Source organism: Paralichthys olivaceus, chromosome 4 (genome assembly GCF_024713975.1).
Source record: "Paralichthys olivaceus isolate ysfri-2021 chromosome 4, ASM2471397v2, whole genome shotgun sequence".
Taxonomy (NCBI): Eukaryota; Metazoa; Chordata; class Actinopteri; order Pleuronectiformes; family Paralichthyidae; genus Paralichthys; species Paralichthys olivaceus.
Genome location: NC_091096.1, coordinates 16,911,289 through 16,926,131, shown reverse-complemented (window position 1 = coordinate 16,926,131; position 14,843 = coordinate 16,911,289). Strand labels below are relative to the sequence as shown.

The 14,843-nt window shown below is 41.8% G+C and overlaps 1 protein-coding gene across 10 annotated transcripts in view; it reads left to right on the top strand.

Moving 5' to 3' along the window:
- The window catches only part of trpm3 (transient receptor potential cation channel, subfamily M, member 3), a 137,838-nt gene that overhangs the window by 107,060 nt on the left and 15,935 nt on the right, over positions 1 to 14,843 (top strand). For 3 of the 10 annotated variants that reach the window (XM_069523943.1, XM_069523944.1, XM_069523946.1), the window contains 9 exons: positions 150 to 250; positions 989 to 1,123; positions 1,359 to 1,409; positions 5,220 to 5,255; positions 5,431 to 5,571; positions 7,283 to 7,312; positions 8,524 to 8,816; positions 10,727 to 10,955; positions 13,345 to 13,548. In XM_069523943.1, coding sequence (XP_069380044.1) covers positions 150 to 250; positions 989 to 1,123; positions 1,359 to 1,409; positions 5,220 to 5,255; positions 5,431 to 5,571; positions 7,283 to 7,312; positions 8,524 to 8,816; positions 10,727 to 10,955; positions 13,345 to 13,548 — 1,220 coding nt within the window. The remainder of the gene's footprint in view (positions 1 to 149; positions 251 to 988; positions 1,124 to 1,358; positions 1,410 to 5,219; positions 5,256 to 5,430; positions 5,572 to 7,282; positions 7,313 to 8,523; positions 8,817 to 10,726; positions 10,956 to 13,344; positions 13,549 to 14,843) is intronic. The other 7 variants (XM_069523945.1, XM_069523948.1, XM_069523947.1 and 4 more) reach the window with 5 other exon arrangements.

Genomic DNA, 14,843 nt, shown 5'->3' with positions numbered 1-14,843 from the left:
AGGACAGTGGTGAAAACATGACCATCCTGGTGGAGGTGATGAATAAAAATCACACTAACAGGTTGTTTTAAAGTTAGGATCTTTAACTTTGTATTTGTGTTTAAAAAGAAATATGACATTGTCCTTCAACTTGCTTCCTCCTCTCTCAGGTGCCAACGCCTCTGCTCCTGACCAGCTAAGTTTAGCTCTGGCGTGGAACAGAGTGGACATCGCCCGCAGTCAGATCTTCATCTATGGACAGCAGTGGCCCGTAAGATCCATAATCCTTGTCAAGAATGAATAGTACATACTGCAGAAGAAATACTGCTTCCACTGCTTGTTCTTGTTGCATTACATCCACTGATATTAACAGTTCTTTATACAGCTCTGCTTAATTGGGTCTTTTTTTCACATAAGATTGTTTTGGTGTTAAATTACTGTTTTTAATAACTAACATAGCGTACAAGAAATTTCTCACAGTGATTCACATTTACACCAAAAAACTAGTAATTATTGAATATTTTGTAAGAGAAATATGATAACCTAAACAGAACTGAGTGAAATTATACTTTCAGCATTGAAGGTAATTTGGATTCAGAGTGCTATTCAGAATCAGTCATGAGTGGAAAGAACAACTGAAAAATGGTTACAAACAGTAATTAAGGACTACTGTGGTTATCTATGACCATAATTGAAATGTATGCATTTATTTGCAGTAGTAGGACTTCATATTTTGAACCATTTTATTTCAGCTCACTTTACTTTTTGAATCTACTGTTCTATTAGAATTAATATTTTTGCACCTCCACTTGCATGTTGTGTGAAACTGATAACGATAAAGCAGTAACGCTGCTCTGGAGTTCACTGCATTATCAGAGTGAGTACTGAAGTTGCCTGTTGTAGGAATCCTGTATTAAAGTAAATTATGGGGCTCAAGCTTTATTTCCTTGAAGTCCTGTTTTCTGTTTTTTATCCTCATTATCTATAACCTCTGTTCCATGTGCCGTAGGTCGGTTCCCTGGAGCAGGCGATGCTGGATGCCTTAGTTCTGGACAGAGTGGACTTTGTAAAGCTCCTGATTGAAAACGGAGTCAGTATGCACCGTTTCCTCACACTCTCCAGATTGGAGGAGCTCTACAACACGGTAATAATAAGTGCACATGAATGACAAGTTGTATCGTCTCTTGCAACACACCAGTGAAACACCACTTTCAGAAAATAATAGTGATTTTGAGTTTTCAAGTGAAAGGGTTGTTGAAAAGGCACTTTGTAAGAAAATCATGGAGCTTATAGTGAAGTGAGGTATGGTCAGTTCTGTCTTAATGAGCTGTAGATGCTGTCTGTTTCAATAATGGTATCCTCATATGTTGTGTCTCCAGAGACATGGACCATCCAACACGCTGTACCACCTTGTACGAGATGTCAAAAAGGTAAGAGCATCACTGCCGTGCCTTTATCTGTTTGGGAATGTTGGCTTGAATCTGTGTATTAAAGAACACATGTTTGACTATATTGTGTTTCAGTTGCTTCTTTGCGGTGTGCGTCTGTTTGCATCGATTGGTGTGTAAGTTTGGTAGCCCTAGTTGCTGTTAACTGCAAATAGAGGCCAGCTTTTCTCTTTCAGCTGGAGTTGCGGGCTGCAGTGGCTGTGTAGAGCTATGCACGACTCTCATCCCTCTCATGACTCTTTACTTGTTTTCTTTAAGGCACACACCACCATGGTAAACAAACATGACATGTATAAAACATTCTTTCATCCACAGAACTTGAATTAAAGAAAACTCGTGGGGCTGATCAAAATGAACTTTGCATACTAACAATCTAATCCTACTTTTATTATTATTAACATTATTATTTATCTACTGAGTCCTCTTCAGCGGCCGCAGGTTCGGTTCTGACGCGGCCCCTTGGCTGCGTGTCTTCATTGTTCTCTTTGTCCCTTTCATGCATAAATTCTGTCTGGTCAAAAAAGGCCAAATTGCACAAACAATTCTAAAGACAAAAGAAACGTATGAAGCATGTGTCCTCTGCTCCTATTTAGTATTCTAATATTTCACAATTAAAATCTTTCACAATTAAAACAACAGGAACACTAAAGTGCTTTTACTTTGAAACGGGTACAGAAAGTGTTGCAAAAATATTTATGTTTGACAGATAGACAGTGAAACTGTGGTGAAAAATCAGGTTCATTGAATACTTTGCTGTGAGCTGTGCGTGTTACACAGAGAAAAAAGGCAAGACCCCCACTCTCGAGAAGCAAAGCTTACACACAACGCTCCTGAGACACACAAGTTTTTAAATATTAATTTATGAAGTTAATTCTTTGAATCGTGATATTGCTTACATCAAACCAGTCTTTTTGTATTATGACAGTGTTAATTTCATGTTTAGAGAAAAAAGGTTGGTATGATTTGGCTGCACTTAAGCCAAGATTTCGACAATGTGCAGTCTTCATTATTTATTTTCATGCAGACTTCGTATAGCGCCATGATGATTACAGGTGATTTACATTCACCACATGTCTGCACACCAATTAGGAGCGATCCCACTGTTGAGGGTTGATGGAGAGGTCAGTTCTGTTAGAACTAAGAGGTGTTCATTAATTTAGTTGCTGCTGATCACAGTAATAATGTAATCCCCACCCCCCACCCTCTGAGTCGCTGAAGACGCTCTTTATGTTGTAATCAACCTCATTTACCTCCACACTGTCTTTAAACACAACTCTGATCTGTAGTTGCTGCAGAGAACATGCAGTTTTACTAACACACAACATCTCACTCCAGAGACTCCCAAACATGCAATCACACTCTGTAGTGCATGGCATAAAATTACCATCTTCTTTTGCCAGAGCTTTGTGTCAGTGCCATAGTGTAGCTTAATGTTTGTGTGTCATTGTTGTGTATGACAGTGTGATGCTAATTAGACATAACTACTATCCCTCGGGTTGAGTCACCATGTCATCGCTGTTTCCTGGGTTTATAGTTCTCTGCAGACAAGATGCACTGACAGCGAGTGGCAGCTCTTCTTTTGATTCTGATGCAGGTGTTTGTGTTAATAACAGCTGTGAGGGCTGCTCTCAGGTTTAATCTGGCCAATTCATTAGACTGTGTGAACGTTGAGTCTGAAAACAGGGCTTGTGGTTAGCTGGCTGAGCGCAGCTGCCAACACAGAAATTGGTTTTCCTGCGGCGAAAGTGAACAATGCAGTTTTGTGGTCAAAGGTTGATAGCAATACACCTTGGGCCTGGAGTCTCACATAACAACGGGGGTTGGGAGGAAATCCAAATATAACAGGGACAGTGAAAGAACAGGAGTGAGCCAGAATAAATGGGTGTACTGTAGGTCATCGACTGGATTGAAAAATACAGACCATGTATGTTACATATTTATTAAATATTGTCTTTACCATAGCGACGTGTTTTTCATTTGCTTTCTGTAAAAATGGCACCTTAAAGCTAGGCTTGGTGTTCCTGGAAAGCTACATGAATGTGCACCAATTGAGATCTGCTAGAAGCTGGTGTATGCCAGCAGTGTATGTCTCTCCAGTTTAGGACTGACCGATCTGCCTGCCGGCACACAGACGGGTACGCTGACAGGTCGTATCTATTACAGTCCTGTGAGGGCCACAGACACTGGCTGTTTTTGTTTTGAGACAACTTTATTTACTGATATCTAATGGGAGGTATAGAGGATTACATTAAAGAGGATTAGATTAAAGCTACATCCATACGACTAACTTTTCATTTGAAAACGCATTAACTTTGCCTGGTGTCCACGCTACTCCAGAGATTTTGAAGTTTGGAAATGATAATGGCTCCGTTTTAGTTTGGACTGGCAGAAACTGATATATAAGGAAACCATGACATAGACACATACACTTGCTGATTGGGTCTTTTTAGTCATGACGATCCCATGGCCCCCTTCTGGAAGAAAACAACTGGCAGAAGCCTTGACTGCCAGTGTAGAACCCAACAGTAGCCTCAGCTGTTTATTTCTTGGCTATGCTGAATAGAGGCAAGAAAAATACATTTTGAATTTTCAGCAGAGCAGCTTCCCCATTAGTAAGTCAGCCAAGACTCAGCCTTTACCAAATACACAGGAGAATTAAAAACTGCAGAGGGCTAAGCTCTCGGAGTGTATCAATACAAGGTGTAAACAAACAGTTGTTAGTATGAGCTTCACCACCGCTGGGAATTTAAAAGAGGGCTCGGCTGACCACTGACTGCTGCATTTGAACTATATACTGTATATATCAGTATATAGACAAGCAGCGTCTGTGGCTCTTGTCAAAGTGCATCAGCCGGCCCACAGGGGTTTGTCAAGCAGCGCGTCCCTCGTCTTTGCTGCCGATGAATTTTGATCTTTGGATATGAAGTCAGGCCCGAGGATGAGCAAGTGAGGCCTAGGGTTCCTTGTCTCTTACGTCTGATTGCAGAAGGGTGGAGCCGGTATCAGGGTGTCTGGGTATCAGTGTAAAAGATATGTAAGGTAATTGGTGTGTTTCAAAGGAAACAGTGGGGGTCAGGATAATGATTGCGGGATCTTGGGGTTGATTTGGAGGGCATGAGGAGGAGCAGCGAGTGTTGACGTGGTTATAGTCTTCACGTGAAAGGACTTCCATTTCAATAATGATCCTCCCCTCCAGCGCTAATAGCTGTCTGTCTTTCTTTCCATGCTATTGCTCCTCTCTTCCAGGCTAATAAGTCACTACCTCTTCCACTTTCTCTTTTCCCTCTCTTCTAGACTGCGTTAAACCTCAATGAGAAGACCTCATTATTTCCCTAAATGCAAATTATGACAAATCATTCCATTTTTTTTTACATGCTTTGTTATTCTCCTCACACAATATATTCTCTCTATAAATCGTACTGCTTCTGAGTTTTTAAACTCTCTTGATTTTCTGCTTCTCAGTTGAATTTAAGAGAAGAGGTTGAACTTGGGGCTTTAAGGTTTCACTTTCTAGAAAGCCACCAGGAGGAACACCATACCTAAAATTGTGACTGTTTTTTTCCAATATTTTGAGTTATGAAAACGAGGAATGAATCAAATTTTCTGCATTCAAACCATGAACTACAATGTTTCTGAGAATTTGAAATCTAAAAAACCCAAACTGATCCACAGTCTGGTGGAGGAAACAGTTCATTAAAGAGGCTGGAAGAGAGATCTTTGTCTATGTATCTCATTTCCCCTGCTCTTGCTTATCGTGCGGTTTACTCACTGACATTGTGTGTTTTTTCCAAGCGAGAATATCCAGGGTTCAGTTGGATCTACTTCAAGGTGAATCCGATAATCACGTTTTCTCTTATAGCCAAAAAAAGAGTTTGATATGGATTTTGTAGTTTAAGTGTGACTGTATGATTTGTGTTGTACGCTTGTATTTCCCTCTTCTTTATCTTCCTTTATTAATCCATTGGTGCGGGTTGTTGCATGTTAACACTGTGTGGTTTTCTAGGGAAACCTGCCCCCGGACTACCGCATTAGCCTCATCGACATTGGCCTGGTCATTGAATACCTCATGGGCGGAGCTTACCGGTGTAACTACACCAGGAAGAGATTCAGAACTCTGTACCACAACCTGTTTGGACCCAAACGGGTAAGTGACTGATTCTCACCCTCATTAGTGTCCCCCACCATTTAATGCCTTTCAAAGTCTGAGAATTTATAATGTCATTAATCAAACCAACAGTATCAGTGAAATGAGCCTCATGATCAAATTTGCCCTGGAAGGGCAAGATAGATAATATGAGCAAATTATATTTTAATAATAAAATGTTAATTAGTTATTGTGCACTCGCTGGTTAACTCCATCTTGCTGATGTAAGTAGGTAATTAGTGTGTACGTACACATTTACTGGGTGAGATATGAAGCAAGGAGGAGCAAGGATGACGGAAATCTTTGCGACACACCATTAAAAACTTTCCTTTACTCAGATAAAGCTTTCAAACAAATGAGGAAGACGCTTGTCTGAGATCGTAGGACACAATTCTTTGTGTAGGAAGGAAGCCCAACAAAGTAAAAAACTTATGTTTAAAGAAATGTTTGTTCGTGCCTCACATCAATATGTAAAATAACAAACAGCAACTCTATTGGTGAGCCAATGGATCATCTCTTATCTATTGCCTTGAACAATAGGTTTGAGCTGTAGGTGTTTGTCTTCAAGGTGGTGTTTTAAGTCTACATAGCTCACATATGCCCACATCAAAAACTGAAGCACTGAAATAAAACATTTAGACAAACTCAACATGATGTAAAGGTGTTTATTGTGTTGTTTGAGTTGCGGAGCTGGAGTGATGGTGCTGCTCATCAGCAGAGGTCAAACATAAGAGTCCACCTCCTGTTTTTCTTCATCTCAACATTAAATGGAGCGGCAGCACAAGCTTTTAATTAGCTTGTTGCAACGAATCATCCATCTATAGCAGTGGCTCTTCATCATGCACCATCATTGTATCATACATAAGTCATTTCAACTACTGCAGAAACTTACTGATAAGCAGACGAGGGGAGAAACTAATCTTTGAAACTGTGCAAATTGTGGTGGTAGTTCTACAGCACATATATACAATAACATATATGTTATATGTTCATGCTCTGTTGTGCCGTACTCATTCTGCCTCAATACTTTTCCACAGGTGTGTTGAAAATAGACATACACAGCTGTGTATGTTAAACCATATTTCTCCTTGATGGTGCATCTTTGTGATTTTATGTTTGAGTGTGTGTATAAGTGTTTGTCAGCGTGAGTCTTCACGTGCCTGTTTATCTAATTGTACGTCTGCCATGGCAGCAACAAAGAAGCTGGAAAGACAAAGATAAAGCAAAAGCAGAGAAATGGGACAGAGACTGAACATAGAGGCAAAATGAGAGAGCGGCAAAGAGAGAGAGAGAGAATCAGTTCAAATTTAACTCTAGATGAAATGAACATGCAGTCACATAGTCACACACACACACTAACACATGTTAACTTAGAACAAATCCTGGAAATAGATGCAGATATCAAAATCCCCAAAGGAGACCTGGGCTATTTTTACCAACACAGATGATGGCTCATGAATACATAATTCATACATGCCCTGCTTTAATACAGATACTCAGCACTGTACAAAATGCAGAAACACATGGTTGTTGCTTTATATATATTATACGTAGTGACTATCGATATTAAAGTTTATTAATTCATCAAATGTGAGTGCATCTGTCTGTCTGTCAGTCCTTGTTGTGTTGTAGTTAGAGAGTAAACTGCTCTATAAAATACATTCGACACGGTTTCTTGTTCTGTTTGTTTATGTTTTTGTTGCTTTTCTAGCCCAAAGCCCTGAAACTGCTGGGGATGGAGGTGAGTGTTGATCTCATCAAGGTTGTTCCTCAGTCATTCCTTCACTGTTCCTCTCCCTCGTCTCCAACACACCAGTCCTCTCACTCGCAGTCTGTGTTAAGTGTTGTTCTGTCACTCTGCAGAATCTTTTCAGTGTGCGCTGTGCGCCTCGACGTCTTTGAAGGAAAGACCTTGAGGCATATTTAATTCATCGTGGTGGCAGTCTGTATGCACGTTTGAGCCAGTTGTTGTCAAATTAAATTATCAGACTCTTCACACTTCCTGGTACAAAGTTATATTTTTTTTTCAATTTGGATTTTCACTGATTTTGTAAAAGAAAAAGGACTAATGAGCCCAGACAGTTTAAACAACACACCTCTTATGACACATGTTAGAGCAGCCCAGTTACATTTAACTGAATAGGTAATGACTAACCTAACAGGATTACATAATACATTGTTTGTGTACTCGGATGTATCCATGGTGTATGTACCATGAAGCTCTACATCGTAAACCTTTTATCACAGCATGTGTCTCCAGAGGTATTTATATCAAATATATTTGGCTGTCCGTTCCTGTGTGTCTGCCTGTTTGAAACCTGTCTCCCTGTCAGTGTGTGTTTCCTCCTTATTTGTGCCTGTTAAAATCTATTTACTTTCCTTGATGCTTTGCTAAATTTCCGTAAACTAGTTTAGCATTCACTAATATAGCCAGTCAAGAGTTTTAAATGTATTGCTTTTAACCCTGGACTCCATATTGTATTGCAATCATTTCTAAATATCCATGAGCTCATAAATTTGCCTACTTATTAATGGATGATAACGTCGCTCTCTGAATAATTTACTGCAGAAGTATTATCATATGTTTCTTCATCCACATTATGTTGCATAAATCAAGCAGCAATTTTAGTAGCGCTGAATGTCATAACTTACATGTATGTAATTATCCAACGATTGTTAGTCCTCAGCTGTTTTAATGTAAAATTATTGGAGATCAATAAGGCTGACGTGCCTTCTCTAACTGGCAGTGTCTGTCTCTCCAGAGACAATGAGAAAACCTGGAGACGCTCAATGTTTCACCTCAAGTGGTTGTTAGTCATGAGTAAAGGGAAAGTCTAAACCTAAACACTTTTGTGTCGTCCTGTTCTACTGACTTTATGGTAGTGACTATAACCTCTTCATCGATGCCTCTGTGTTTCCGCCCCGCTCACTTGTTTTCGGGACCACCACCAGGACGACATGCCAATCCGCAGAGGCCGCCAGAAGACCACGCGCAAACGAGAGGAAGAGGTCGACATCGATTTGGACGACCCGGAAATCAACCACTTCCCTTTTCCCTTCCATGAACTGATGGTGTGGGCCGTCCTCATGAAACGTCAGAAGATGGCGCTGTTCTTTTGGCAGCATGGCGAAGAGGCCATGGCTAAGGCTTTGGTAGCCTGTAAGCTTTGTAAGGCTATGGCGCACGAAGCCTCGGAGAACGATATGGTGGATGACATCTCCCAGGAACTAAACCACAACTCTAGGTGGGTGACACTAATGATGCACACAGATATTCCTGTATAGTGTCATTGTCCTGGGTGAGACATGGTTTTGTGTCTGCATTAAACTACTAAAGGTCAAGTGTAGATTTAGTGGGTCTGACGGTGACAAACCGCTGAATACTCCCTCCACTCATCCCTTCTTCTCTAAGCATGAAGGAGAAGCTACAGTGGTCTTCAGATTCCATAAAAATGTAAATGGTGTTTGTTAGAGCCACTGTTTTCGTTTCTCAGTTCTGGGTTACTACAAGAGCACTTACTCCAGGTGTAGATTCTAGGCTAACGAAAACATGATAATTCGTAGTTTCCAGCATAGACTGTGTATATGGATGGTAGACATATCATGGATACGGGTTCCGCAATCGCTTTTGGCGTCATTTGGAGCTAAAGTCAATAATGCAATGTGAGTGTTGTGTGGAGCCTTGATATCAAGGTCCCACCATTACAAGTACTCGACCAATCACAAGTCAGCATCAGCTGTCAATCATGACGTTTTACCCTGTTTTATAGCAACAACTTGCTAATTAAAATCAAACTTACTGGATACATGAACACTTGAACATAAGTCACTGTGATGAGAACTACCTAAAATGACAGACGCTATCTTTGAGAAAATTGTATTTGACACGTACTTTGACTTTGTAACTCGGTCCATATCCCATCCACTAGCATGGAGGAGGTGGGATTTGTGACCTATGCTGCAGGCATCAAAATGGTTTGGCTTCACTTCCAGTGATCTGTCATGTCATCAATCTTTATATTGTCTTATATTGTATCAGATTCCTAGATTAACAGTCTAATGTGTGCAAAAAATGTTTTGCACTTCTCATGTTAACAAAACAAAACCCTTGACTGAGTTGAGAGTCCAGATGGGAACATGTAGTGCCAAACTCCAGCATGTGTGCTGATGCAACACACAAACAAACTAATGTGCTTTTTCTCCTGTTGAAGCTTACCTGTTTTAAATGACTACTGACTCCTACGGATGAAGGTGACATACAAACAGAGAACATACATCATCATTAGTTAACAATCTGCATCTGATTAGATAATCACTTCGAAATGCTGACTACGAAAATAACAGTTAATAACCCCTTCCACCAGCACCCACCTCCCCCACACGCTGCAATCACACTAATTTGTGTCCGCATGTGTGTATTTGTATAAACTCAAAGGATAATTGTTTGAACTGGTGTTATTTCTAATGCGTGGTAAAATAAATACAGTAGTGCCTTCTGTTGGGACTTTGCACAAACAAACCAGATAAACAAATGCTGTTGAAAGAGTAACCTTGTGCTGTAAATGTGGGGGTTCATTAGAGAGGCAATTCATCAGAAACTCATTCATGTATTCACGCAACACTGCTGAAATGTGTCATATGCAGTGTGTCTATTTCATTGTAAACACTTGCACACCAAATCCTCCAATCCCCAGCAGAGTAAGTTCCCTGTTACACACTGGACTGATTGCTTTCCAGTGTATTGTGAAATATCGCGTTGTGTATTTTTGAGTGGGTGTTCATGTGTATCTGTATACAGGGGAGTCCTTTAAGGTGGATATCGGGTTGAAACTTTATGGATGGAGGATGGATGTGTTCGCCATATTGAAGTCCTACATTGTTCTTATAGTGCTGCTTCATTCTCAAAGACATATTATATATCCCCCCATTGTTCTGTAATCAATCCGCTCAGAGCGTTTCTTGTTTGTGTACTTTGTACCTACATTATAAATTTGAACAGGAAAAGATTTGACTCTGTGTTTAAGTGTTTTCATGCAAACCTTTTCTCCAGAGTTCATCCAGATGGTCGGTGATTGACCAGACTAATGTGTATTACTGTTTCTGATCATATGTCTGCCTGAACACTATCTCCTGCATACTGTTTTTATTTTCCTAGAGAGTTTGCCCAGCTGGCGGTGGAACTCCTCGACCAGTCCTATAAACAAGATGAGCAGATGGCCATGAAGCTGTTGACATACGAGCTGAAGAACTGGAGCAACGCCACCTGTCTGCAGCTGGCGGTAGCGGCCAAACACAGGGATTTCATCGCTCACACCTGCAGTCAGATGCTGCTGACCGACATGTGGATGGGACGCCTGCGTATGCGGAAGAACTCCGGTCTGAAGGTAACGCAAGTTTGAGACACAACCAGATGCTTGAGAAGTACAGTTATATTAAATCACATCTGTCTGGAGTTCACAGCGTTAGAGAGGAACTCATAGTGGAATGCTCGAGTCCCCTTAGACGACCACAGAGAAGCTGGGCAGGAAAAATAATGAGAAGCCTTTTGACCTCCTTGAGAAACTACTGCAGACGAGGCCCAAATAACTCCTCTGTTAAAAAAGTAGAGGGTGGTCATTCATTTTGCATGTGTGGAAATGTGGATGTGAGGATTGCTATTAACCTTTGTGCAGAAAATGAAAATGCCATGTTTGTTTTTAGCATTATATATCTTATAAGAAGCAGAGGCCAGATGTATGTGCTCTCTAAGCACCCTTCTAGTTTTACAACAGTTCTATGTAAAATCAAAAGTGCATATCTGGATCACAATTCCTCAGGTCTATTCAGAAACTATAAGTACATTCTGAGAGCACATACATCTGACAATGCTGATCCTGTATTCTGCCATGTTAAAGAAAGTCAGACAAAAAAGACTTGCCTGTCTATTCAGAGCTGCACTGGATCTGAAAATGTTACAAGTTCTTCCTTGGGGCATTCCCCACCCCTCCACGAAATATAATGGAAATTGGTTAGTCGTTTTGGAGTAAACCTGCTGACAAACAGCAGTGGAAACAGAACCCCCTTGGTGGAGGTAATAATGCAGAAGACATACGGTACAATAGTCATGTGCTTGTTGAATGTCATGCACCACTAGGCTAAAGCTGAAAGATTAGAATTTAATTCAAGTTACTCATGTACTCTTCAGTGTATATCTGTATAAATCTCCACTATATACATACAACTCAGAACATAATGGTGAAAAAGGAGCTTTTATTCCAACACTGTTCTAGTAATGAGCACTTAACAAGCTAAAGGAGGGAGCACACTGGTGTGCCTGGTTATAACTCTGCTATGGCCACAATGACTAATTCCCCAGGATGTGAGGAGTGTGCACCGGCCTGTGAAAAGTAGACAGGTCACCTCTGACAGTTTAAATGCTTTATCTCAGGACTCAACACTATCTGCAAGCGTCACGAGCATCGGGGCGAGGTGACCCTCGTGGCTGAACTTTCTCCCCCACTTCATTAGTATAAGCTAACAATGCTCTATCTCTTCTTTAAACCAGAGTCAGAAGAACTGACCTTAATTAGTAAAAAAAAGACTTGAAATTGAGGCTTGTGTGGTTAAACATCCTTTTGAGGGGAGGTATGAGTGAAGGGCGGTGGTTGGATTTTGGGGAATATTTGCTCACATGGGTTTTCTGGATGCCTGGGAGTAGGGCGATAGGAGGCAGCTGCTCAGATCAGAGGGGTTGGGGTTATTTATAATGAAGAGTCGCCCTGGGAGTCACTGCAAGGACGAGTGGGTTCACACTCATTCTTACACAGAGGGAGACAGGATGATGAGTCCGGCTGGTTTATTTCCTCGGAGCAGGGGCAGACTGTAAGTGCTGTAAGTGTGGCTCGGCCTCTGCGGGAGACGTGCGGTGGGGTGCGCTGCTTCTAAGTCAAGCTCATTGGAGAAGAAAGCCAGAAAGGAAACCACAAGTGGAACAAACAGGATTCAGTGCCCTAAGGAGTTGATGATGCACAGCAAATAACATTGTCAAAATGCTGTCAAAACAGTCTGTGTGCACATTTCTGACGCTCGGCTCCAACCCTCGGTAACTCATATCAGAACACGCTATAAATGAATTTCAACGCTGAGTGCATCGATTTCTTCACACATCAATAAGTTATGAACTATTGATATCTGTGCGTTTGACCTCTTGACGAGAAAACTGAAGCTGTGGTTGTTATTGTTTTTCTCACTGCTCCCTCCCTCTTGAAACCACTCTTTTCATATCTTCATACCATTGAACCGTTTCCTCACCTCAGCTCATCACAAATGTATGTTAAGTAAACTCCCATTCATCAATGCAATGAAAACAGTTCAATTACATTAGTTAAAGGCAGCTGCTTCCAGAGATAAGAAAACACACACTGCTCTTCGTCTTCCTCTCTCCCCCCCGTCCTCTTCTCACTTTGGTCACAGCCTCTTGCTTTTCTAGTTTGACTATTATGTATCTGAAGTGTTACAGCACGTCTGCCTCTTTTATCTGCCGTGGCTGTGTATCCCTTGCATCCATCGTGGCAGCTCAGTGGCCTTACTCCCTGTCTATTCAGACTAATGCTTTTGTAATTGATGGGATCCGCCGCCTGAGCTGTCATAAACATGAAGCTTTGTCATTCAGGTGTGCAAATATCGACATGAGGTGGCGTTTCTGCAGCGCTGCTCCTGAAACATCTGTTTTTTTGTCACTTTTTAATTTTCTTCCTAACTTTTCCACCACCACTCCTCCCCCCCGTCATTCAGGTGATCTTAGGGCTACTACTGCCTCCGTCCATCCTGAGTCTGGAGTTCAAGAACAAGGACGAGATGTCGTACATGCCCCAGGATCAGGAGGCCTACCTGCAGGAGAAGGAGGAGGAGGAGCCTGAGAAACCGGTCAAGGAGAAGGAGGATGAAGACATGGAGTTCACAGTAAGATCTTACTGTGAGACGCAGTACAACTCCGTGGTGAGAGAACCCACCTCAGCCCCGCATCTCAGAATCTATACACATATTCAAACTTTAGATACAACACATACACACACACACGCACACACACTCTTCAGATTATAAAACACATCACTGCCCACATAGCCCAGATTCTGTGTTCTTCATAGTTATCGCCTGTGGACCAGTTTTATTCATTGTTGTTGCTGTCCACAGTGTGACAATGATATGCACACACAGTTTTACACACAAACATATTTGTTTCTTTATTCTGGCCAACTGGACACTTCCAGCCAAACCGGCCTCTTCCTGTTTCTCGTCGTCTCAGCAAAGACATGGTCGTGGAGTTGTAGCGTCTCAAGTCTGTCGCCGCTTGTGGGTTCCCTCGTGTATGTTTCTCCCTTCCATCTATCTCCTTCTCTGCCTTTCTGCCTTTCCTTTCCCCCCCTCTTGTCCTCTGCTCAGCTCTCTCTTCGCTTCTTTTGTTTCTCTCGCTTTCGATCTTTTGTTCTGCAGCCGCCCCCCCCTTCTCTCTCTTTCTGGCTCTCTTTCTCCTGCCCTCTCTCTCTCCTAGCTCAGTTCTGATTGAGGTACAGTACTGTATGCTGGTCGATTGCTGCCCCTCACACTCTCATCAGGGATGGCTTGCTGCAGCACACCACTCAGCATGTCGGCTGCTGAGCATGGGAGGCCCAGGCTTTTGCATTATGTAACCGTGTCCGCCTGCTGCTGCAGAGCTTAAATCATGCAGAGTCTGAGCACCTTCTCCCGGCTCACAGTTTAAGAGTTGTTCCATCTGCATAGACGTGGATGTACAGCAGGGTTAGGACTTGTTCCATTTCAATCCAATCAATCTTGGAGATGATGCTGAGATCCAGTTTATGGGTTTAAATTACGACTGGAATTTCAAGTAGTTTAACACACAAACTGGATTTAATGTCATCCCAGGGATTGAACTGAAGTTGAACGCCTTTCAGCACCACTGTACATACTCTCCATCTGCATTGAGCACAGCTTCAAGCCAGCGCAAAGACTCACAAAACATTTCACACACACACAGTCCTGAAGGCACTGTGGTGTGAAACTAAGAATCTTGCTTCCAGACGATGCTTTTGCAATGAGCCCCTTCCTGTTGCCCTGGCTTCTGACTATGCAAATGCACCCTCAGATACTTATGAATCACATCGAGATTCATACACATACACAGACTGCTACACCACAGAGGGAGATTGTATTGTCATATCCTCAGGTGCTTTAGATAAACCACACTGTGATGAATGTAACAACGTGCGTGATAGCTTGTGTCCACTTGCTGA